This window comes from Leptodactylus fuscus, chromosome 1 (genome assembly GCF_031893055.1).
Source record: "Leptodactylus fuscus isolate aLepFus1 chromosome 1, aLepFus1.hap2, whole genome shotgun sequence".
NCBI classification, from domain to species: Eukaryota; Metazoa; Chordata; class Amphibia; order Anura; family Leptodactylidae; genus Leptodactylus; species Leptodactylus fuscus.
In genome coordinates, this window is record NC_134265.1 from 109493130 (window position 1) to 109519996 (window position 26867).

The following is a 26867-nucleotide window of genomic DNA, read 5'->3' on the forward strand; positions in this document are numbered from 1 at the left end:
TAATGTATTTTTGTCCAAGAATTGGATAAAAATGTGTTGCGGGCAGGTTGAGGTGTAAAATAATAATAAAAAGCATACTCACCTGTAACTATGTTCTCCGCCACCAGTGTTTATTCAGTGTTGCCGGAAGCCTTGCGCTTCATGTGACCACTGAGATCAATCAAAGGCATCAGCAGTTGCTGTAGAGGGACCAGTGACATCACTCACTTACGTAGGATAAAGTGTCTGATAGCTAAGATCGGCTTTTCTGGGACAGCGCAGGCACTGATAATGTTAAAGGGGTTGTCCCATAACAAGGATCCTATCTATACTGCTAGTTTATGTAGATTTAAGACTTTTTCTAAATACATTGCTTTATCAAAACTGCTTTGTTTGGCCGTCCCTCAGTGACGTAGGGGGGAAGGAGGGGCTGAGTGCTCGGCAGCAGCTCTGAGCTGTGTATGTCTGACAAGTAACAGCTCCTTAGATGGGGGAGGTGAGAGCTCCGGGATTATTGTGCTATCTTCAGCTCTTCCACTTATCAATTGGTTTAATTGAATAGGGCTGAGATAGGGAGTCCGATACCTCTGTATGTAATACAAACTGACTCAAATCCAGCTCTGCTACATCAGCTTCATACTGTGGTAATGCATTTACAACCAATCCCTCATTACTGACTGCAAACATAGCAGAGCAAGTGAAACCCCACCCACCAATGTACCAAGAAATCCAGGAAGTGAAGAGAGCACAGAGCCCTGCAGGCTGCAGAACAAGAGTTATGGGAACACCCCTTTAAGGCTGAAGCCCCATTCTGGGAAAACACAGTTTTGCTTCTGCAGCAGCAAGAAGTGCTGCGTTTTACATTACCTCCAAAGTGAATAGGATTCTGGCTAATACCATCCACACGGTGCAGAAGAAAATCTGAGGTAGAAAAGCGGTTGTTTTTGAATATGGCCTTATTCACACGTTATAAACGGTTGTGTTTGCGTAGCCTTTATTTACACGTCCACATTTTGCAGATGGTGAGGTCTGTGATAGTGCTGGACTACATGCACAGCCATTCACTTTAATGGGTGGATAGAAATGTCTGTTCAGCTTCCGCAGTCCAATAGTCTGAGATATGGCCTATTAGGCTAAGGCCCCACATAGTAAAACAGCAAAAATTGCAGCGCTGCATCGCACTGTTTTTCATTGTGTTTTTGCAGTTTTTCACTGTGGACTTTCTGCCATAGCATAGGAAAACACCAGCATTTCTGTAAGTATAATTCACCCGCTGCGCCTGGGCTCCCTTCATATTTCCATTCCCTTCTCACCCTACACTTGGCTTTGCCTCAAACAAAACTGCAGCAAAATGTGAAACTTTTCAACAACGTTTTCACCAGCAAACCGCAGACAGAACGTCCTGTGAGAACTCAGCTATAGACAGGACATGTAAAAGTTGTGACTTGGACGAAGGGCCAGTAATGGAGAGGACGCCTGAGGAGCAGCCATATGCCCGCGTACATGTGGAGCTCTGCTGCTCTCCACTGCCGTCTCCTCAGCTCGCCGTTCCTCCCCTCAGGGCGGTTCTGCCTGTTTTTCACTCAGGACTGGGCGCGGCTCCGGGCGGGAGGCAGAACCGGCAGCGACACCCCTTCCCCGGATCCCGGACACGGCGGCTGCCGGAACCAGTGTAAACCCCAGTCGTGTGCCCCCAGCCCCAGCACGACCTCTCTTCCCCGTCCTCCTGTCATTACAGCCATGTGCACCAAGCCTGGCTCTCCGCTGCTCTCTGCCCATGTGTCACCCTATTCTGTCTTGTCGGGGTCCCAGTTCGCTGTCCCGAGTGGGCTGAGGACATTGGCAGCCGCAGCACCAGCGGGGGGTGCCAAGCTGACCCACCCGGGCAAAGCCATCTTAGCAGGTTAGTAGTAACGTGTGAGGAGGTGCTGGGCATTCCTCCGTGCCCTTCTATGTGTGCCAACATGTCTGGTATGACAGGTGCTGTTTGTTGCCGCGGTGAGCACTTTCTGCTCTCGCCGTGGGCACTTAGCAGTTTCTGTAGGGTGGGTGAGACCCTGGTAGTGTGGATGTGGTCAGCTGGGTAGCAGGAGCAGAGTTGCCAGGTTACCCGGAGCTGGATGTGTGGCTGGTGTGTACTGGTGCTGGAAGAGATGAATGAACTGGTCTTACTGGTTATTAGGCTGCTGTCAGGACGAGCCTTCATATTACATACAGTACTAAAGCAACACCAGGCTGGCAGAATATACCGTCATATAATGATTCTCTGAGTCTGTTCACACATCACACGTGTTTGTCTATGGTTACAGATATTATAGTAAGGTACGTGGCAACTTTGCAATATGGGAATATGACACATGTGAACAAAGCCTGAGCAACACATAGCAGAAATGTATTACCAAAGATCTCTCTGCAGATCCATAGCAAAAGCTGCCTGTTACATGACAACTCACTGCAGATCCCCCCCTTATACATAACAAAGTCTGCTATGATTCTGTATTATAATAACCAGGCTGCAGACTTTATGGGCTGGGGCAGGTCTGTTTTTCAGCTGTTCAATAACTTCATGTACTTGCATTGTGCTGTAATTTTGGTGCAGAGTCATGTCTAAACTCTCCGGCCATGTATGCAAAACCTTTGTTTGACAGCCATCTCCTCCGACTCCCACATTCACATGTATGCTCAGCTTGGCCAGGTGGTGCTTGTACAGGAAGAGGAGACAGAAATCTGACAGACTCCTCTAATTTACCTACCAAACAATAAAAGGATCCAGAAGTTGAAATTCAAGTGCCTGATCCTTATCTCCCCTGACTGCAAAGTCTGAAGGCTTCAGATGGTTGTCTGAACCCATCCTAATATGTCATACACATCTAATGCCCATGTAACCGAACAATTGATTGTTTCTGGGTACAAGCTATTTACATAATGATTAGAAAAGTTCTTATCACAAAAAAAACTTGTTCCCATGCACACTGTACTCCCAACAATAAGCCATTAGACAGGTCTAGAGGTCACTCTCCAATTACACAATACTTGTATTTTCACTAGCACAGTCTGACATCAAGGGTTAATACTTCAGCAAGGTTGGATTTTCTTGTTTAAAACAAAAAAAAAGCCATAGCACACATAATGGGTATTTATTGGGGTTGTCTTAACGGGGGTACCTTTCACCGCCTATCCCCAACTACTGTTTTTGCATCATTTAATAGGCACTGTTGCACTTATTCTGACACAGTTGTAATTTTTTCTCTTGTCCCCATAGTTCCTTGGCAATATGTGCTTTTAGTTTTGGTGCCTTGTATCCTCTTCAAGCTGTCTATGATAAGGTGGGTGATATCAGGCAGGAGCAGAAAAGGGTTGGGATTGTGAACTCTTACACTGTCCTTCCCTGCCTGGGGCTCTGAGTCACGGCCCTTTTCTGCTCCTACCTGACAATATTAGCTTGTCAGTGCAGACCCTAAATGGCATATCAGGCACCAAAACTAACTGCATTGACTGCCCAGGAATGATGGGGGCTAGGTAAAAAAAATTCCAACTTCGTTGGAATCAGTGAAGCTGCGCCTATTAATTGATGTAAAGAACTGGAGTTGGTGGAAGTGATGATCCTCTTTAAATTCAAGTTGTCCATAGATATTAAACATTCTACTGACACATCCTAACCATTTTAGAGGTATCTGAGAAGAATCCATTTACTGCCCACCACAAAGATTCTGTAGGGGCAGACACAATAGTTTATATCTTCCAAGTTACGTTCTGCCTATAGATCCCTTTACACAGCAGCATCCCTGCAAGAATCCAGTCCACAGGATTAGTGATACAGGCCTCACTGGGACCCCTCTAATATTGAAAATAGGGGTCTAGTGTCCACTCTTGTTTTGAGGACCGGTGACAACGGACGTGAGCGACCACTCTGTTCAAGGTCAATGGGAGTGACAAAGATAGCCGATCACTGTACTAGTCTCTACATAGACTTTGTTTGAATCGGAGGATGAAATGGCAGAGAGTGTAAGAGTTATTACCCATAATGTAAGAGGCTGAACCAGGATATTCCTGCTGAATCATGTTAATGTAAGTCAAGTATCTGTCTCTGTGCCCAAATCCAAAAATTAAATGAAAATGTTCTGTTCTGTTCAAAGAAATCACCGGTCAGAAATGAGAAATAACAGTGCATGTACATTGAGTACCTAATACTCAGTGTTGGTTTATGGTTTCTACATTGTAGCACCTCGTGGCTGATCTCTCCTCATCACCTTCCACCTCAATGAATGTGTCAGCCATATTCTAACCAACACTTACTACTCAAGTGTCATTTCTGAGTTGCACATTGTCATGTAAAAAGGTAGGAAAGATGACAGGTAGAAACAATGCATCATTCTATCAAGCCTAGCCTATAGGAGTGTCATAGAAAAAAGGGAAGGAAGGGAAAGGAAAATATACTCAGCCAACTTGTAGTGAAAATCACTCTCCCATATATCGCTTCCCACTCTGAGATCCGTGGATCTATAGACCGGCTCGGAAAAAATATGCTCCCTCGGTCCGGAGCCAAACGATAGTACATCCAACAAGAAATTGATTCCAGCCAGGTTACGTGGAAAGATGCAAAAATACTTCTTCTTTATTGTTAAAAAGTTTACGAAATCACAGCAGCATAAGAAAAACAGGAATGTGGGCGTCAGACTGACGCGTTTCGGATATGTTATCCTTTGTCAAAGTCTGATCACTTACGACTTGAGTCCCCTCTGATATAGTGCTCAACCACACCTCAAATCAATCAACCTGGTATATGCTAACAGGTGATTTACTAACTGCACATTGATACAGAGAGGACTCAAAGCATGTAAATAGTTAAAAAACACAAAAACAACCAAACATATTTAAAACCAAAAAATAGATATATAGACCACACGATTATGGAAAAAGGCTGTATCTCCATTCGTATAATATAGAATATGTACGTATGTGTGATCTCATATTACCAGATATAGACAATATTGAAGTTTAAACAAAACACAGCAACACATATATAAACAATAAATATAAAACAAACTTAGAAAGACTATCAGGATACAAAGAAAGTATACAGACCATCAGGATCACAATACATGCAAAATAGAATCTCCATTATAAACAAATATGTTCCCACGGACCATCCCGAGATGCCCTGAATAAAGATGGAGACTCCTCCAACTCACACGGATATGAGCATGCGTGAGGATAAATCATGTGATAAGCCTTCTGTTCTATTGGATGGAATGTTCCCTTTGAAATATCCGGCTATATTTTCAAAACAAACACATGTAGCACAAGACATTCTTCTTAATGTAGAGGAATATGAAAGGAACACATGATATCTACGTCCTCACTTCATTGAATGGAGATGTCCAACATTGTATGTGATCCGGAATCACTGTTAAGGTAAGTGCAAAATAAATGTGAGTTTATCACATATAATATTGAGAAAATTACACCTTTCAACATGGTATAACTTGATAAAAAGTTCCCATAATATCATAAACCTATGTTGTCAATGCCATCTTGTGTGTGTACACAAGGTACCTGAAGATATTATATAGCTATGATGAAATTGTCCCACAATATAGATACGTTCAGAGGATTACAATAGATATTTAATAAATATATGATATGTCATTTCTATTATTCATGCCCAATGGATACCGTGTTCTTAACTTGAGAATCCAATGGACTTCTCTGATTCTTAAGATACGCTCCCAGTCACCACCCCTAATTGGGCGCTTCACTTGTTCTATGCCCCAAAATATCAAACTGGACATGTCACTCTTATGTTTTTCTTTAAAGTGTCTCGACACCCCTGTATTTTTAAGGTTATCCGGATTACTTATACTACGTAAGTGTTCCGAAATACGCGTTTTCAAAGGCCTGATGGTACTGCCAATATATTGTACTTTACACTCCTGACATGCAATCAAATTTTTTTCAAATGTGGACATGTACGTTGTTCCACTTGCCAGTGGACATCGAAAATAACAAAGTTTTCTGACGCTGAGATGCATCATTCATATAAAATAAAAGATCATATTGATTGCAACAGCAGTCATGTTGTATACATGATTGCATGTCAGGAGTGTAAAGTACAATATATTGGCAGTACCATCAGGCCTTTGAAAACGCGTATTTCGGAACACTTACGTAGTATAAGTAATCCGGATAACCTTAAAAATACAGGGGTGTCGAGACACTTTAAAGAAAAACATAAGAGTGACATGTCCAGTTTGATATTTTGGGGCATAGAACAAGTGAAGCGCCCAATTAGGGGTGGTGACTGGGAGCGTATCTTAAGAATCAGAGAAGTCCATTGGATTCTCAAGTTAAGAACACAGTATCCATTGGGCATGAATAATAGAAATGACATATCATATATTTATTAAATATCTATTGTAATCCTCTGAACGTATCTATATTGTGGGACAATTTCATCATAGCTATATAATATCTTCAGGTACCTTGTGTACACACACAAGATGGCATTGACAACATAGGTTTATGATATTATGGGAACTTTTTATCAAGTTATACCATGTTGAAAGGTGTAATTTTCTCAATATTATATGTGATAAACTCACATTTATTTTGCACTTACCTTAACAGTGATTCCGGATCACATACAATGTTGGACATCTCCATTCAATGAAGTGAGGACGTAGATATCATGTGTTCCTTTCATATTCCTCTACATTAAGAAGAATGTCTTGTGCTACATGTGTTTGTTTTGAAAATATAGCCGGATATTTCAAAGGGAACATTCCATCCAATAGAACAGGAGAAGGCTTATCACATGATTTATCCTCACGCATGCTCATATCCGTGTGAGTTGGAGGAGTCTCCATCTTTATTCAGGGCATCTCGGGATGGTCCGTGGGAACATATTTGTTTATAATGGAGATTCTATTTTGCATGTATTGTGATCCTGATGGTCTGTATACTTTCTTTGTATCCTGATAGTCTTTCTAAGTTTGTTTTATATTTATTGTTTATATATGTGTTGCTGTGTTTTGTTTAAACTTCAATATTGTCTATATCTGGTAATATGAGATCACACATACGTACATATTCTATATTATACGAATGGAGATACAGCCTTTTTCCATAATCGTGTGGTCTATATATCTATTTTTTGGTTTTAAATATGTTTGGTTGTTTTTGTGTTTTTTAACTATTTACATGCTTTGAGTCCTCTCTGTATCAATGTGCAGTTAGTAAATCACCTGTTAGCATATACCAGGTTGATTGATTTGAGGTGTGGTTGAGCACTATATCAGAGGGGACTCAAGTCGTAAGTGATCAGACTTTGACAAAGGATAACATATCCGAAACGCGTCAGTCTGACGCCCACATTCCTGTTTTTCTTATGCTGCTGTGATTTCGTAAACTTTTTAACAATAAAGAAGAAGTATTTTTGCATCTTTCCACGTAACCTGGCTGGAATCAATTTCTTGTTGGATGTACTATAGGAGTGTCATGCCTGACTTTATACTGAAGGTATGTGGCATTCAATGCATGAAAATTAGGTAATAAAAGAACTAAAATCCCTATAGGATACTTTACTATTCACCTCATTTAACATGCACATTTTACTAAATACGTGTATTGTCCATGAAATAAGAATTCTGCAATGCTGCCTTCTGAGGTTTCTTCCCAGGGAAATGAACTGACAACAAGGCTTTCATTTCCCTTGTCAGTGGGGTGTGTCTCTATGCCATCTTAGGGCCCCTTCATACGGCGTAAGCGCACCGCTCATTTAGACACGTATACATGTGTCTGAGCACGGCGCTTCAAAACAGAGCCCATTGATTTCAATGGGAAGTGCGCGTATATGCCGATATACACACGCTTCACATTGAAATCAATGGGCTCTGTTTTGAAGCGCCGCACTCGGACAGGTGTATATGTGTCTAAATGAGCGGTGCGCTTACGCCGTGTGAAGAGGCCCTTAGGCTGAGGCCCCACATTGAAGAAACACAGCTTTTTTTGTTACAGATTTTGAAGCTTGCTTTTTTTTTTTTTTTTTTTTTTTTTTTTTTTTTTTTTTTTGAGCCAAAGCCAGTAGTGGATTAAGCAAAAGGTAGAAGTGTAGGAACTTCCTATATATTTCCCATTCCCTTTGTAGCCATTATTGACTTTGGCTCAAAAAAACGCAATAAAATTTGCAACAAAAAGCTGCATTTATGCAACATGGGGCCTTAGCCTTATACTGCAAGCACCATATTCATCAGGGTAAACTCCATTCATACACTTCCAGGAGGAGTAACAAATGAATGGCACAACGCAGAGTCTTTTCATATTTAAGTATTTTTGCATGTAAGAAAAAACTTAATAGAATATTAGTGATGATGAGAGAGGGGCATAATATTCCCTCTATGCCAGACTGGTGTAGAAAGGAATTGGAGTGGATATGCCTGCAGCTGAGAATATGAGGGATGCATAACCATTGTTGGTCCAGTCAGAAGTCATAGAAATTGTAACCATGGACTTCTGCACTGTGCACACTGTGTAAAGAACCAGTATATAGATCGGAATACCTTCCGTTCTGTACACTCTAGGTATGAGCCAGTGTGAAGGCCGAAATCTGCATTGCAGGCCACAGACGACACATGGGTGTCTGGCAGCCTTCATAGCAGGGCTGGGCAATTCACCAACTCACTTTTGACTCATTTGGCATTTCAAAGGAACATTATTTTGATTTTTATCCGAATTATCCAATGGTTAGCACCGTCCTGTTGTCTTATATATTTCATATTCTTTTTACTCTGTCATCTCACATTTTTTAGTTTCTTTAAGCAAAAACCAGCAGACCCTACTAAATAGAAATTGCCAGGATCCACAGACAGATACGTGTGACACGTGACTCCCCCAAGCTGTTCATGTGCTGACAAGCTGCTGGCAGGGCATTTACTTTAGATGCCTTGTACTTTCACCTTTGTTCTCCTAGGTAGTAAAGACGGCAGCAAAACAAGTACTTCTAGCAAAGAGCGGGAAAGGCAATGTAGGCCAAAGGCGATTGCATTTATCGCTGGTCAGGGACAAAATGTTCAAGGGCCCATAAGTACAGAGGGAGCTTGTTACAAGGCTGTTGGAAGAAAGCCAACACGTATCATCTCCATATATTGAAGGGAAGTATGCCGGGTGCAGAGCAGCATAGGATCTGTGCCTGTTTTCAATATAAGGGTAAGTTCACACGGGGTTTCTTGGTCAGGATTTTGAGGCCTTATCTGCCTCAAAATCCTGACCAAAAAGACAGCTCCTATTGATTTCAATGGGAGCCGGTCAGTTCTTTTTTCCGGGAGCAGTTTGTTCCGGCTCCCGGAGAAAAGAAGCAACATACTCATTCTTCAGGCCGATTCGCCTCGCAATTCGGCCTGAAGACACTCCCTCCTCCTGACTAGGCCCATACATTGGGCCTAATCTGGAGCGGAGTACGCGACTGGATGCCGGTGCAGTACACCAGCATTCAGACACGGCTACCCGTTTTTTGGTCCGGAACCTGAGGCAGCCTCCACCTCATGTTCCGGACCAAAAAACCTTGTGTGAACCTGGCCTCAAACTGAGGGGAAGGGCAAAGACCAAAATTTCTAAAAACAGCAGTTTTATCCAATTTATCTTCTCCATATTGTCTGTGGCCTTCTGTTTTCACAGAAGGTGAAATCTTATTGAGCAGGCCATCATACAGGTTTTGGGATTATTTATTGGGAGAACTTATCAATCCATGCACACCAGATTTCTGGGATAAATGTGGCCACAGTGGGGACACTTAGACCCCAACATCTTTATTATATCTCATGCTAGAAAACTGGTGCGAGTTATATAAGAAGGAAACTGACTGGTTTAGTCATCCGTCTTGGCACATGGATGTGTGCCTGATTTTAATAAGATGTATTAATTATTAAGAGTCTCTTGATAATTCAGGCAGAGCTTGTTCCTGTCGATGCCTAGAGTAGGAAACATCACTCTTAATAAATTTCTCCCTCTGTGTCTAAAATTCATCTCAATAGCAATGCCTAAGGAGTCACACGGGCTGAGATATACTTATAGAGCTGTAGGCACCTTAGGTGCCGCCATAAGGTGCCTCCATGCTGCACTGTTATGGAGATAAACACATTGCTTCTAGGAGAGACACCAATTGTATTGTTTTACTATTTTTAATGATGCAAGCAGACAGGTTGTAGCAAATCTATTAGTTTAATATGTTGCGCTATGTAACAAAACCATCTTACAGCTTCAGGTCTGTACTTCAAATAGGCAAAACAGCTCAAATACATTTTCTGATGTTTGAATTTTAGGAATGCTAAAGGAATACAGCCGCCTCATAGTTACATGAGGGCAGCACTCCTAGGCTCCTCCACCCCTGCTCTGTATATGAATAGGTGCATATATACCACCCTGTTGGGAGGGGAGTGCTCTTCTTATGAATATATTGAACTCTGAATCTGTGCTATTCTTTCAGCGCTCTAGCTAGGCAACTCAACAATTTTTTTAGTGCCATTTTGGCTACCAGTAGTAAGGACCTTTAGCTGTGATATGCTGCCTAAACATGGTACAACTGAATTGGAGGGAATATAAAAGGGAATAATTCCCTTTTGTACACCAGAAAATTGCATCTAAAATCGACATGAGATTCCAAATTTTTTCATAGTGGTAATTTTTTCAGCCTTTTGTTGATTTGCTCCTTGCACGGCACTTTTCCAAAAAGTGGTCGTGTTGCGGGCATTTCCTTAGGACCCCTACAGATTTCCTATATTTTATATCACACAATGGGGTAAATAATAGCTCAGATCTATTTCAGCCTATTAATAAATTAGGTGACTCTCACTCAGGTGCAGAGCAAATAAAGGAAACGCCAACCTTGCCAAATCTCTCCCATTGTCTATTACTACTGTCTGTATGCTTGCTCCATTCAGAGACTACAAAACGCCTGGGGTAAAGCAGATGGGATTTGATTTCCCTGCCTCTCATTCCTTTGCAGACTATTTTCTCCATTAAAGAGGTATTCCCATAACTCTTGTTCTGCAGGCTCTGGACTCTGTTCACTTCCTGGATTTCTCGGCACATTGGTGGGTGAGGTTTCACTTGCTCTGCTATTTGCTATGCATTACAACAGTATGAAGCTGATGTGGAAACTGATGTAGCAGAGCTGGATTTGAGTCAGCTTGCATTACATACAGAGGTAAAGGACTCCTTATCTCAGCCCTTATCAGCCAAATTCAAATAAACCGCCTGATAAGTGGAAAAGCTGAAGATAGACAGCACAGTAATCCCGGAGCTCTCACCTCCCCCTCCCCTATCTGAGGAGCTGCGTTGCTTGTCAGCCCCTCCCTCCCCCCTGAGAGCAGGCAGCTACATCACTTGGGAAATGAGCAGATAAGCCAAGTGGCCATAGAGACGCAGTGTAAACAATGAAGTGAATAAATTAAGATAGCGGCCAAACAAAACAGTTTTGATAAAGCAATGTATTTAGGAAAAGTCTTAAATCCACATAAACTAGCAGTACAGATAGGATGCTTTTCATGGGACAACCCCTTTAAATTAACTTTGCTCCATTGTAGTTATTTGTTGTCCTACAGCTTGGTTTACAATATTACATACAGTATGTCACTCCTCTACAGTCTTTTATTATAAACTACTGATGGTGGGCTTTGCAGTAAACATCTGACAGTACTTTAGTGATCATAAAGATACAGCAGTTCTTGCCAGGTCATTACTGCTGTCACAACATTCGCGGTCCTCTGGCACTTAGCATTGGCTGCATGCCTCTACTTCTCATATTCTCATAGGGTTGTGGGCCTGTTTACTGCTTTTGTGGCGGGCCTGTACCAGTGTGCATTCCAGTGTGACTTTGATTCTACCTTTGCTAGTATAATGTGACATCATTAAGTCATTGAATAATATGTCATTTTCCCTGTGTGCTCGCTCTTTATTACATTGTAGAGTCTAAGACTTAATGTGGAGTACTGCTGTGTGTAGAGACCCTACCCCCACTATTAGTTTTTATGCACTCTTCAATGCCCTCTGTGGTTGCTTTTGTATTTTTTTTCTATTATGCTATGTATGTTTTTTTTTTTTTTCTTTCGTGACCATAAAGCATTGGGACTAATGTCGCTCTGGTGTTTTTAAAGCATAAGTCCAGGGAAAAAATTGAGAATTTGAAAGCATTTTACATATCTCTATACCTACCGTATATACTCTAGTATAAGCCGACCCGAATATAAGCCAAGGCCCCTAATTTTACCACAAAAAACTGGGAAAACTTATTGACTCGAGTATAAGCCTAGGGGGGGGGGGAAATGCAGCAGCTACTGGAAAATTTCAAAAATTAAAATGGTCAGAGTTTTTGGGTGCAGTAGATGCTGGGGAAGGGGAGGGGGTGTTTTGGTTGTCTGTCTGCCCCTTCCCTGAGCTTGAGGACTGGGTTTTTTCTTCCCCCCCACTTGGAGTTCAGTCTGGCTGAATATAGGGGATCTGCAGTGCTTCTATTAACCCCTTCCCGACGGAACAGGAGCACTGCAGATCCCCTATATTCAGTAGACCGGGCACTTTCAGACACAGGGATACCTATATGTATGTGTTTCACAGTCATTTTCTACTTTTGTATGTATTCTAGGAAAAGTGTTTTAGAACTTTTATGTTTTTAAAATCTTTTTTTTTTCTTTTGCACTATTTTATGGGAGATTCTATACATTAATATTGTGGCTGGTCATAGACCCTCCCTCCTTAAAAAAAAATTTTTTTTATTTTTTTTTGCTGACTCGAGTATAAGCCGAGGGGGGCTTTTTCAGCACAAAAACTGGGCTGAAAAATTCGGCTTATACTCGAGTATATACGGTATTTACTTATCTGAATGAATCTGGTCTAGAGTCTTTCTGGTGTCTCTAGGGCACGGCCAAAACCTGTGTTAGATATGCATGATATTGTATAGACACATGAGGTGCCCCTACAGCAGTTTAGGAATAGGAAGTTCTCTAACTATTCTTGGTGTACCCTGGAGCCACCCAAAGTTATTTTCTATTTAAGAATGTAGGTTTTGATTCTATGTTGTGATTACTGCGTTATTTTGCATTAACAAGCTGTTCTTTTTTTTTTTTTTTTTTTTTAAATCATTCAAATGTTTTATTTGGTTTATCAAACATTTTTGAAAGAACATTACAGAAAGTAAAATAGTGCAGTATTAGATCACAGAGGCAGGTAAAGTACATTTCCGTATAGCCAATGCTTCAAAAACAAAGAGACAATTCACATAATTCCGTGCATGACAGCATCAGGCATGCCAGGTAGCAGCGCGTTAAAGGTAACGGTGAATTGCGAACCAGATTTGAGCAACAAACTACATTATGAAACAAGAGCAAAGAAAAGGAGCTGAAAAAGTAGGAAAGAGAAGTAGAGAAGAAGGGGAGGAAAAAAAAGGGGGGGGGGGATATAGGAAGTAACGGTGGCCAAGATAGAGACATTTCTAATATTTGTGAAGCAACCAGGGGGTCCAGGTCTTCACATATCTGTTGTGAGAGCGGGAGGACAAGTTCATCAAACCTGGAGATTTGGTTAAGTTTATCTATCCACATTGAGAGTGGAGGGGCTGCCTGATTCATCCAAAACATGGGGATGAGGGACTTTGCGGCTGACAGTAGGTGCGTTATCAGTTCATCCTTCGCAGGAGTGTAGTCGCTGGAGAGCATAGACAGAAAGATTTTCTGTTTGGAGAACAAAATACGGGTAACTGACCGCTCTGGTAGTGCTCTGGACCTCCTGCCAGAAAGGTTGGATGATCGGGCAGGACCACCAAATGTGAAGGTATGAGCCAACATCTGACAAGCACCTCCAGCAGCGGTCGGAGGTACAAGCTGTTCTTTTGAACATGCATCCTAGGTTTGGCTGAGCATGCATTTCTTGTCCGTGGGGGAATGGTTACTAAGTTACTCTTAAACTCCTCTGACTTCAGCCTATCTCCTGAGCATTGACTCATTAGAGTTTAATATACTTGATCCATTTTTGAGTCTGGAGGTTCTTATACCTATAACATGTGGTTCACCTTGGTGCACACCTGTCTTGTTTCAGTATAAGACTGGCGGGTTCCCAACACCTAGCTCCCTTAAAGATTCGCTGCTCAAAGTTCAGGTGTGCACCGCCTCTGCTTCATAGGTCATTCATTTGTCACATGACCTGTTGGCAGCCCAGTTGTATTCAGTTGAAGCACAGTAATAAGCAGCGCTGTGCTTGTCCTAATGCAGCAGCCTCTTCAAACAGTTGATTGATGGGGGGTGTCAGGCTTCTATTGATCAGATATTGATGATCTATCCTGAGACTACATGCACACAAGTGTGTACATGTAGCTGGGGCATGATTGAATAGCACGGACTGCACATGCATGAAATCTGTGTACTGCCTATGCCTCCACAATCTCATTCACTGCTGTTAGTGAGCCAGGAGCACAAAACAGTCCAGGTGTAGGACCTGTCCTGAGTTTTGCATACATGGGCATATGATAATACACGGGTGTTTTATTCACAATGGGTCAGTGTGGTAGCTGTGAAAAAAACACAGCAAGCACATGGTCATAATATGTAAAGTGGTTGTCCTGGCTAAAATTTTATTTATTAATTAGGCCGGGGGATGTAAAATAAAAACAAACAAAAAAAAACATGCTCACCTTTGCCTTGGTACTCTGGTGCCTGCCCACACAGTCTGGTCCTGCTGCTTGGCTGTTGTCTTCCAGTGCAAGTGGTCACTGAGACCACTCAGCGGCCTCAGGAAGGGAACTGGGGATGCCACAACCTGTCCCTGAGGGAACATCACAACCAGCGATAAATTCACAGCAAGAAGGCAGCTGAGGCAGGACTGGCCCACCCTGGGAGAAACCTCCACCTCCCCCGGCCTAATTAAAAAATTATGTTTAGCCTAGACAACCACTTTAAGTCCTGGGGAAAAAAAGCCCTTAGCGGCCGGGGCAAATTATCGGAATATTGAGAGCACTTCTAAAATGTTGTGTTTTTATAGTCCTGATGCTCTGATTATATAATCTTACACAGGGCTTATTTGGGGGACCATAAAAGAATCTATATTTTCTGCATTCACTTTGCTTCTTTGATTTTCCTTTCTGAACACAAATGTTATAAGTGCTCTAAAGTCCTGAGGAGAAACAGTGTCTCCCAGGCATCACTATGTGAAAGGAAGCAATGGGTGTATAATCCAAGAATGACTGGACCCAGGGCTGGTGGGAGCAAAGTGCTGTAGAGGCAGCCTGTACTAGAGAAACATGTGTGCACATACTTATCCTTGTCATTTGAGATTGCCTTTCCTAACATGACAGACAAATTTGTCAAGAGTTGTATGTAGCAAGAGAAATGCGTGGCGAAATCTATCCCATAACAGTGCCCTGAAGATTGTAGAAAAATGCATATGTTCAGCCGAGGTTACAGGGTGAGGTGTTTTCCCAGCACATATGGACAGGAAATGTAACTTTTTTCCACTAACAGCAGATTTATAAGATTCAGTGGCTGTACCATGCCCCCTCCAAAAATAAAATATATCTTGGTAATGTAGGATGGCAGGAGTGCACTCTTTAAGTGACTTTATTTATCTTGTAGATGCCCTTGCTTGAGGCAAATTACAATGTGCTTTTCCAACTACAGATGTAGCAGAGTTGAACAGACTTTCTGCACTGGGACAACTTATCATATAGTCTAACAAAAGCCAATGAGAAGTCATCGAAAAATGGTTTGTTTTTTTTTCCAATGACTTTTCATTGGCTTTTGTTGTCTTCTATGGTAAGATATCACTCTGTGGCAATTTATGCTGCTGTAGATGACGGGGGTAACTCCCCCACATCATATACTGTAGTGTCTCATTGTGTAGTTCTCTAAATGATGCCCTATATAAAGTATTTACTGCCTCCAGAAGCACATTGAGGTGTATACTGTATTGGTTTCTTAAACAACCTCTTTCCCCAACAATTGTAGTTTCTAACCATGTCTTATTACTGCGGCCATACGCTGAGCCCTGATTTCAGGAGATGAAGAAACAACAAGGTGGGTACTGTTAGGACCCCTTAAGTAACATCTGCACCTAGATATAACTCTCTGCTAACTTTGACTGTCTACCTAAGCCCAGCCAATTGCTGCATGTACCCAGATTGGGAGTTTTCCAACACCAACAATAGGTTCATGTGCATACCCTACACTGTTCCATAGTACATAGTACTGCCATGCACTTCATGTGTACTGATAATCTACCTGTGGCAATACTTCTCTGTACACAGATGTAAGAGAACATGGCATTTTTTATTTTTTTTTTTACAGAAAAATATCCCTCTGTTTGCCCCACTTGATAGCTAGGAAGTGGCTATGCATGTTGCTTTGTGCTTGCTGCGAGAAAACAATGGCGGTGTCTTTCTTGCACTAGCTTCCAGAATATTATTGCTTTCTTCAGCTTAGTGATCTGTAAGTCTTTGTATTGAAATACTGGATGTGCAGATTTTTAACATTCCACTTTCAACTGCTTGCGAGACTGTTCCAGGCAAATCCTAACTGGCATTATTTCGATGGCAACAGCATTCCTCCAGTAGCCTTACTACCGAATAGCAGTCAGACTATTTATACCTTCTTATTTGAGACACCCTATAAACAAGGCCAGTCCTATTCTAGCTGGGTTATGTGCTAGACTATTCATTCCTCTACATGTTCTGCTTTTTGTCCCGTTTGCAAAAATATAGAAGGTGGAGACAGGGACCTTCTATACTTTATTTAAAGAGCTTTTCTAGGCTAAAAGGATAGGTCTGGCACCCCACCGATCAGCAGTTCTCAGCAGCTTTTACACAGAACCGAGCAGGAAGTAAAAATCTCTGTTCTCCATGTAGTTTACCTCTGATCTGCAGAAATTGGTTTAGCCACTACACAAAGCTGTCTGCTTCCTGCTCCATTCTCTGTGTGTCAGCTGCTGGGAATAGCTGATCAGTGGAGGTGCAGGATCCTCACCAATGTAACATTGATAACCTAACTGTAAGATTGATCATCAATAATTTAAGCTTAGAAAACTACTTTTACACTGTAGTCATTACAGATGCATACAGCCAGAAAGTGTTCCGTTTGTATCAGTCTGTCTAGCAAAATTTAATCTCCATAGTTTTGTTCCTCTGATGGGTGTTGGGAGTGTGAAACTAGCCTAGGCTAGATTTACTCTGCCTTCTTTCTGTCTATTGTTCTGATCCTTCATAGTTTGTAATATTATTGCCTTACAGAGGGCGTATTATATTTTTTTTATTCTGCTGCAGAACCTCTTTTGCAAACAACCATATCTGTAATAACCTATAAATAGCAGCTTAGATCTATGTTACAGGGCCAGCCACAGTTTACCTTCTCGCTATTAGCAGCCACAAGTCCCTTCCTGAGCTGCAGTGAATTCTAATTTTCCCGCAGGTTACTTGGACCTTCATTCCTTGTGTCACTAGTTACTTGTGAATGTCCCATCAGCAGAAGCTCCTCTAAAAGGTACTTTTGGCAGGAGAGGTCAGCACTGCTTATGTAGCACCGCTTATCTTTGGAGATAAGAGAATTATTTTTTTTTTTTTTTTATTAAGCTAGGTGTTATAGCGCCATCATATTCCGCAGCGCTTTACAGATATTGTCAGTCACTGTCCCATATAGGGCTCACAATCTACATCCCCTATCAGTATGTCTTTGGTGTGTGGGAGGAAACCGGAGTACCCGGAGGAAACCCACTCAAATACGGGGAGAACATACAAACTCCTTGCAGATGTTGCCCTTGGTAGGATTTGAACCTAGGACTCCAGCGCTAACCATTGAGCCACCATGCTGCAGATTGTACATTTATTACATACATACCCAGTGTTCTAGCTATTAAATAATATTTGGTATATGAGCTATATCCGGGCTGGACAAAACAAACAGGCCAACTATCTTATGTTGTATGGGATTGTCCCCACTCTTCTCTGAATGATCAGCTATGTAAGTGTATGTAAGGTGTGTCACCGCTTGCTTTTAGACCCAGCTCAGATTTCTCCAGGTTTTCTACCATATTTTTTGAACATTTACATGATTTTATATTGCAAATACTTGTTCCTTCTGTGTAGGAATATATAAATTTATGAGATTACAAGTTTTTAAGCTCAGACATTGTTATGGGTACTTGGTGCTGTTTTTATTTTTTGTCAGGCAGCTGGTTTCTGAGACGTGTACGTCAGCCCCACGTATCCCGGTTTCTGGACAACATATGAATTGTAATTCTGGCTAAATTCCCTTGTTGACTGGTTATATCTGCAGACAAAAACAAGAGTGGCTGCTGCTCTCCAGTGTATGTCATCCAGCCAGGAGGGGGGAGTTGTCTACTGTCACCAATCCGTACGCTCCCTCCGATAGTCTGCTGACTCATGCTTATCCTCTGAAAGCCAGTCCACATAGTACATAGCACACTGCAGAATGGTATACTGTTTAAGTGTATTTCTAACATGAACTTGCACGTATATTTACTCCTCCATGCCTAATCTACAGATGTAGCAGAGTTAACCCGAACGTTTGTAATTTGTTAAATTGCTGCAGCAAGATATCTGGTCACCGAAGACAACAAAAACCAATGAACTGTCATTAAAAAAAAAAACCATTTTTCAGTAACTTTTCATTGGTTTTTGTTATAAGATTTCAAACTACAGCAGTTTAACCAATTGCAGATATCCGGTTAACTCTGCTACATCTGTAGATTAGGCATATATATATGCAAATTCATATTAAAATGGTTTCTAGTCGTGCATTTTTGAGGGGGAAAAGACAAGTTTTTTTTTTTAAACTCGTTTTATTGAAAAGTGCATAACAGAGCAAGTAATACAGGTAAAGAACATAGAATGGAAGCACAAATCAAACATGAGGAAAAAAACCCCCTCAAACAAAGATAAACCACATCATCATCCCCTCCCGTCCCCAAACCCCCTCCCACCACCCATACAGTTCAGAGCAACACTATACATATCATACCGAGAAAAGGAAACGTTATTAGAACAGAGGGGGGGCCGTGGACCCACCGGCACGAGCCATCCCTTACGGAGTGAAGGCATCAATAGCCGAACGCATTGAAGGGGCAGAGCATTGGGTCCTGGGGGAGTCACACCAGGCACCCCAAACTTTAGCAAACTTCTGGGGACAGCCTCTATCTTTATATATAATCTCATTAAACGGACTGCGTTAACCAGTTTGCGCCACTGAGGAATGGATGGGATCGAGGGGCCATCCATCGCAAAGCGATGGCTTTTCTCGCGTAAAACAGGCATTCCCGTAGGAAAATGCGGACGTAGTGCTGCCACAATTCCTCCTTCAGCACACCAAATAAGCATACTTTGGGAGAAAATGGGAGAGGGCAATGCAGGACATCTGTTAGAAGGTCTACCACCCCCTTCCAAAAGTCCGCATGGGGGCATGAACACCGAAGGCAGTTAGTGCCAGGTAGCCGACCCATTGGTGAAGTCGGATTGGAGTCAAATAGCACTGGTGTAGGATGAAAATTTGGATCAATTTGTTATTAGCCGAGGGTGAGACGCAGAGAGGAGACTCTAGGAAAAGACAAGTTTAAACTCAGCCTTAATGGGTTGATTGGTTGATTTGGCTTAAGTTTTTTTTGTAGGAATAATATCAGAATATGCAAATTTTACTCTGATCATATTGTAAAATATATTCATGACATCTAGTGGGAAATGTTGCTATAATAATTTATATTGTCTGTTCTCTACAGGAGGTATTGCTGGTGGAATAGAAATCTGCATTACATTCCCCACAGAATATGTCAAGACACAACTACAGCTAGATGAGAAAGCTAACCCGCCAAGATACCGGGGAATATGTGAGTAGCAAAGTGTGTTGGGTGTGAATGTTGTTTCCCTGCAAAGGGCATCATTATAAAGCATATCACATCTACCTGATATCAGATAAAGCCATGGTTCTCTGCGTGATGAATACAGGCCAAAATGGTATAAGGTGGGTATTGCACAAGTACATGAAACTGATAATACTACCACTCAAACGCTTACAATGAGGGGGTGCGTTCTTGTGTGAGGTGCAGGTCACGTGATCACGTAAGACGCATAGTGCTGGCTATTAGTAATTCCTACTCTTAGACCAGGCAGCTTTATACTTGGACCCACCTAGTGCCAGAACCCCATTTAACCTCAACCAATAAAACAGGGCCTGGCTTCTGCAGCCAAAAAAATGTTAGTAACCATGAAGTGTTAGATAATATTTTGCCCAAAATACATAAGCGCACAAAATTTGTCAGCGGTTCCCCATGTCCATATATTAAAGACAATTTTTGCGTTATGTGAACTTTTACACAAACTTTGTGTGCATATGGAATACAGTTATCCACCCCACCTGGATAGTAGGGGAGTGAGTGGTTGTATCATCAATATGCTATCTCCACCCTATGCCATTTTGGCCTGTCTGTATTCTGCTGAGAACCATAAGGTAAACGCGGACTCTTTTCCAGTGGTACTATAAGATGAGTGGAGCTAAAGCCTTTTTCAGTGGTAGTATTAAGAATAAGTTTGTTACATTATGACATACTTTTTGTAACCACTCTATTCTTATTAGGGGATTGTGTGAAGCAAACAGTGCAGGGTCATGGGGTGAAGGGATTATATCGGGGGCTCAGCTCTCTTCTCTATGGCTCCATTCCAAAGGCAGCTGTAAGGTAAATGCCTCACTTTCTTAAAATTGTAAACATTAAAGTCATGTAGACATATCCACAAAATCTGAGTTTCATGCTTTTCTTTAACATAATTGTTCTCATGATTATATTCCTTTATAATGTATAATAATATTTATGAAAATCAAAATATGATCATATATTATTCTCATATAATGTTTTTCTCTTCCAGCATGTAACTTATTTTCATTGTTGTATTTACAGATTTGGGATGTTTGAGTTCCTTAGTAATCATATGCGAGATGCCCATGGGAAACTGGACAGTAAGCGCAGCTTGGTGTGTGGACTGGGGGCTGGGGTAGCTGAAGCTGTTGTGGTGGTCTGTCCTATGGAAACTATTAAGGTAAACTCAGATACACATTTGTCTACAGAAACATTTGTTTACCTGTCATAGAACATTAGTTCAAATACTGTGGTAGTCTCTAACCTGCGGCTCCCCAGCTCTTGCAAAACTACATCCACACCATCATGTGGGGGATTCAACCTCAGCTATTAGGGCATGTTGGGAACTGTAGCTATACAACAGCTGGAGAGTGTGTATTATTATGGACAGTCATGCCCCCCCCCCCCCCCCATAAAGTTGTGACCCTATTATTTTTGCTGAAAAGCAGTGTTAAAATGTAAAGAGTCATGGTCAATGTTGAATGAGGTCAGCACAGAAAGAAAAAAGTCACTGGCTGTGTTCAGTACATACATTCAGGCCAGGCTGTGAGTGTTTTCATACAACAGTGAGAAATGTATTGATTATTGCCTATGACTTGTTACCAGGTTGCTGATAAGTCACAGGCGGCAATCTTTCATTGTGTTAAAGGGGTTGTGCAGGACTTGAAAACATAGCTTCTTTCTGCTTCTTAGAAAGTGACGTTATGTCCATTGGTCACATGGTAATCCCACTTCTCCACCCCATTAAAGTGAATGGGACTAAGCTGCAACATGACTATGTGACCAACAGACATTATGTCACTTCCTAAGAAGCAGAAAGCAGCCAAGTCGTGCACAACCCTTTAGCTGAACGCCTGACCTTAGTGTAGCCGGTGCTATAGTACGTATCTTTACCCTTCATGTGTAAAATATGTTGTAAAATAGTTTGTTTGCTTGATTTAAGAAAGGTGTGCATATTGGTATACTGTATATTCTTTTTTATTTCTGCACTTTATTTTGTATTATTGCTATTTTACATCTTTTTTTTGCCTGAAAGCAGTGTGGATAACTAGATATATGTGATGCAGCTGCATTACCCTATGCATGGATCAGTGATTATATGTAGTGGTGGAGAGAGAGAGGTTAAGTAAAATGAGTTAGTACATTAAAGAAGTTTTCCAGGATTGTAATATTGATGACATATCCTTAGGGTTGGTTACCAATATCAAATTGGTGATGTCTGACTTTCTGGCTTCCCACCAATCAACGGTTCGATGAGATTAGTGTTCAGGTAAGTATTACAGCCTCTTCACTGAATACCAAGCACAGCACCATACATTGCATAGGAGCTATGCTAGGTTTTGCAGCTCAGACCTGCTCACTTGAATACGATGAGTGTACATGATTTGCGCGGAGTCCGCTGGTTTCCGCCTGAAATCGGCGGAGAGAAAAATCCTACTTACATGACTACTGTCTCCACATATTTTGAGCGGAATGAGGGACAAAGTCTCCAAACAGTCACACAGCCTTAGTGTGACCACAGCCTTAATTGGCCTGTGAAGCAGAAGTGGGGCTCACTGTTGCTTCCCCCATCGGTCAGAAATTGATAATTTATCCTAAGAATAAGTCATTGTTCTATAAATCTTCTATAACTTCAGTGGTGAGAGCCACAGCATTGAAAAAGACACTTATAAAAACAGTTTCCATAGAACTGTTAGGGGATTTATCAAATAAAGAGTGGAGCATTGCACATAGTAGCTAGTGCGACCTCTGGAAAATGAAAGCAGTCATGTGATTCATGTTATGGACTCCAGTTTCTGATAAATAGGATCCATGATTCCAGTAAAATGTTCTAGAACTGGTCCTTTCATAAACTATTAAAACACAACAAAAAAAATGTACATATTTGTTACATATGCCTCTCTCCTAACCTTACTCTGCCCATTTAAACAAATTCACATTTTCTTATGTTGATACAGGTAGTTATGATATATTTTGTAGTCTTGTGCCACCTAGTGTTCATTGTGAAATATTACAGATTGTCATTCTATAACAGTCACTTGGGGCCAGAAAATTTGAGATTGACATACATTTTTGTTGCTTCAGTATTTTTAGATTTTTTTTGTCAGATGTTTCTATGCTATACTGAAATACAATCATAAGTATGTGACAAGTTTTTACACTATTATTGACAAATACATCAAGTTATGGAAAAACGTATTTACAGTGTTGACCCTTATTTTCAAGACTTATGCAATTCACTTTGGCATGCTGGATATCAGCTTCTGGGCCAAATCTAGAATGATGGCAACCCATTCTTTTCTTACAATTCCTTGGAGACTGTATTTTTTTTTCACTTTTTGAGGAATGACCACAGGTTCTCAAAAGGATTGAGATCTGGGGAGTTTCCTGGCCATGAACCCAAAATTTCAATGCTTTTTTTTTTTTTTTTTTTTTTTTTTTTATTGAGCCACATACTTCTCACTTTTACCTTGTGACATGGTGCTCAGTCATGCAGGAAAAGGCATTGTTCATCACTAAATTGCTCCCGGGTGGTTGGGAGAAATTGCTCTTGAAGGATGTTTAGATCTCATTCTTAATTCATGGCAGTTTTCTTAAGCAAAACTGTGAGTGAACCCACTCTCTTGGATGAAAAGCAGCCCCACTCTTGAATGGTGCTCAGTAGATAAGACAAACAAAGAAAAAACAACACCGAGCTGTGCCTAGTGTAATATCATTGATATGTTGCCCAGTTCTGGCCACAGTTGCTTTAGATGGACAATCTGGTAAATCACCAGTGGGTTTTCCTCTGGAAGGCTGTAGGGTCATCTCCATCTCAGGGACGTTTGTGGTAGTGCCATAGGAATGGCCGGTTCCAAACCTTTTGGGTTTGTAAAATGCTGAAGTTGGGAAAAACTGCCTTCAAGTGCCCTTCCACAGGACATCCCGGCCCCATATTTCACATGGTAATTGCAGGGGCTCACCTTTACTTGCCACTGAAGCAATAGCAAATACAGGAGCAGCACAGCAAGTACGGTAGTTGTTAATTCCCAAGCAGTATCTGTACCACTATTATTGTTTCAAATGTATACTGTGGCTGTGCCGCAACAATTGGTGCTTTGTGGATGTGACCGAGCCGCACTATGAAATGACATGCTTAAAACACATAGGAAATACTAGATGTTTTGCAGTCTATACTATAGAAGGACATTTAATAGTTTTATTTTTAGAGAATCTGAATGAGTGCTGGACATTACGAAATATGTCATATGTTTTACCGAACTGTTTTCTGTTAGGGTATGCTCACACTACTGTTATTATATTTTGTTGGCGCCCCCTCTGTCCGTTTACACCGACTATAATGTAAAAAGAACATGACAGGCGTTTTCTTCCTTAATGTGTGTTTAATTATGTAATGGAAGTAAAAGTTCTACATCATTTAATGTGAACGCAACCATATCCTTCAATAGTTAGTCTTCTCGCGGTAAGTCACTGACAAATGTAGCAGTAACAAGCTTTATTTTCTCTCTGTCCAGGTAAAGTTTATTCATGACCAATGCTCCCCAAACCCAAAATATAAAGGATTTTTCCATGGAGTAAGGGAGATCATACGCGTCCAAGGTACTGGCATTTATTCCTCTCTATTTGAATACATTGTGTGAGATTTATCATGAGGGGAATTTTTTAAGTCCATTCTGCTTGAGTCTGTACATTCATACACACACACACACACACACACACACACACACACACACACACACACACACTGGAGTGGGATTGTGACAGTTTTGCACCTTTGATAAATCTGTAGTACAGACGGCTAAAAAGTCTAACCACGCTTTCTCTCCTACTTTTCAAAAGCAGTTTGAGTGGTGGAAAAATGCAGAATTTCTCAAACTTTACCATAAATTAGCTCAGAAATTGCAAATCTCTACTTTGTGACTTTTTAACACCAGAATTCTGAGGTGCAGGATTTGATAAGTTCCCCCATTTTATATATTAGGAACATACAAACAGAACATGCCAGTACCTGATGTGAATTCTTACATGCAGCCCTTGGTATCTGAATCCTTTCAGTGCTCAAATATAGATGTAGCAGAGTTAACCTGAATGTCTAAATTTAGTTAAACTGCTTCAGTGTTAAGTCATTGAAAAATGTTAAAGAGGACCTTTCATGGTTTGGAGCACAGGCAGTTTTATATACCGCTGGAAAGCCGACAGTGCACTGAATTCAGCACACTGTCGGTTTTCTCGATCTGTGCCCCTAGTGAAGAGCTGTTGGTGCCAGTACCGTAGCTCTTCACAGTCAGAAGGGCGTTCCTGACAGTCTGTCAGCTCCCATTTGAAGCTCCCATTTGTTAACCAAGTCTTCGGCAGTTACTACAAAGACTGACTGCTGACGAGTGGGTTGCTCGGTAATTTTCTTTCATTTGACAGTCTGTCAGGAACGTCCTTCTCCACAGCAGTGCCTATAGCGCTGGACAGTGTGAGCGGGGAGGAACGCCCCCTCCCTCTGCCCACAGTACTAGTCCATAGATGAGTATTATCAAGAGGGGAGGGGGCGTTCCTCCCCGCTCACACTGTACAGCGCGATAGGCGCTGCTGTGGAGAAGGACGTTCCTGACAGACAGTCAGGAAAGCCCTTCTGACTGTGAAGAGCTACGGTACCTGCACCAATAGCTCTTCACTCGTGGCACGGATCGTGAAAGCCGACAGTGGTATATAAAACCACCTGTGCCCCAAACCATGAAAGGTCCTCTTTAAAGGGGTTGTCCACAAATTTGACAACTCACAGAGGAAGCTGGGGAAGGTGAAACATTAAAAAATAATAATAATAATTTATTATTCATAATAATAATAATACTCCCCTGTTCCCAGCGCTGTGGTGTCCACCGCCACTGTCCGTTCCTGCAACTGCTGTGAACTTGCCGTTGCAAGTCCTATGCAATAGATGGAAAGGACATGGTGACATCAGGCTTGGCAATTAGTCAAAAAATAACCGAAACTGAATGTCAACCAGGATAACTGATATGATTTTGTGCATGTCAGTTATTTTGGTTTGGTTATTACAATATTCGCAAGTCTCTATCTGCAGTTTTATTCAGACCAAACACACCCAATCCAAAACTGCTATTATTATACTCTGAAGTCTCTTAGTGCAACGTCACACCACGCTGAAGTCCAATCACAGGCTTCAGTGGTCAGAAGGCCCGAAGAGAAAATGGAGTCACATGGATGCCCAAGAGAGGGCCTTTATTTATTTATTTTTTTTAAATGTTTGATCACCTCCCCTGGTCGCCTTTGCTTATTATACTCCGGAGTCTTATGTGACTTGAGAATAAAATATCAGTTTCGGTTTGGATGTTCTTGGTCTGAACGAAACCATTAGGTAAACCTTGCAAAATGAAGCTCGCCAGGTTCACCCAACACATACTCATCCTTTTAAAAGGAGCGTGGTTTTAAAATAATCGCTTTTAATCTTAATTGAGGTAAAGTGGGCTATTAATTGTGATTTTTGATTTAGGTCATAAACACCCAGCCCTAAGGTGACTTCACTTACATACGTAGCCAGGTCCTTTTCTGTGGCCTGAAATACAGAGATATCATTTATATTCTAATTTAGAAGGTAGGGCTTTAATTAGGACGGGGCAGTTACAATCAAAAGCATGATTAATTGAACAGTTTAACGCCATTCCAATTAATGGTGATTTTAGGACACTCCCTTTTTCACATGCTACACCTACTATTTATATGCCACACTGCGCCACTAAATGTTTTTTTGTTTACTTGCATATCAGCAATCCTCACTGAATAGTGTATGGCTGGTGGCATAATCATTAGCCAATGGCAGTGTGAGACTGGATGGCATGGATTTTCAGTTGGTTGCCCATCTCTAGCTCATTAACCACTTCCGAACCGCCAATAGACTATAAATGTCCGGGAAGTAGTTGCCTTGTTCTGACAGGACGTGCCAGTACATTCTGTCAGAACACAGCAGCTGCACAAGATCGTGCAGCTGC

The 26867-nt window shown here is 41.4% G+C and overlaps 1 protein-coding gene across 2 annotated transcripts in view; it reads left to right on the forward strand.

The window, feature by feature from the left end:
- Positions 1–1594: 1594 nt before the first annotated feature.
- SLC25A1 (solute carrier family 25 member 1) overlaps positions 1595–26867 on the forward strand; it is a 31134-nt gene continuing 5861 nt past the window's right edge. The window contains exons 1-5 of one of the 2 annotated variants that reach the window (XM_075275415.1): positions 1595–1882; positions 19738–19845; positions 20592–20691; positions 20911–21049; positions 24384–24468. In XM_075275415.1, coding sequence (XP_075131516.1) covers positions 1720–1882; positions 19738–19845; positions 20592–20691; positions 20911–21049; positions 24384–24468 — 595 coding nt within the window. In that variant the 5' untranslated portion in view covers positions 1595–1719. Of the gene's footprint in view, positions 1883–19737; positions 19846–20591; positions 20692–20910; positions 21050–24383; positions 24469–26867 lie in introns of those variants that run through there. The other variant, XM_075275424.1, reaches the window with a different exon arrangement.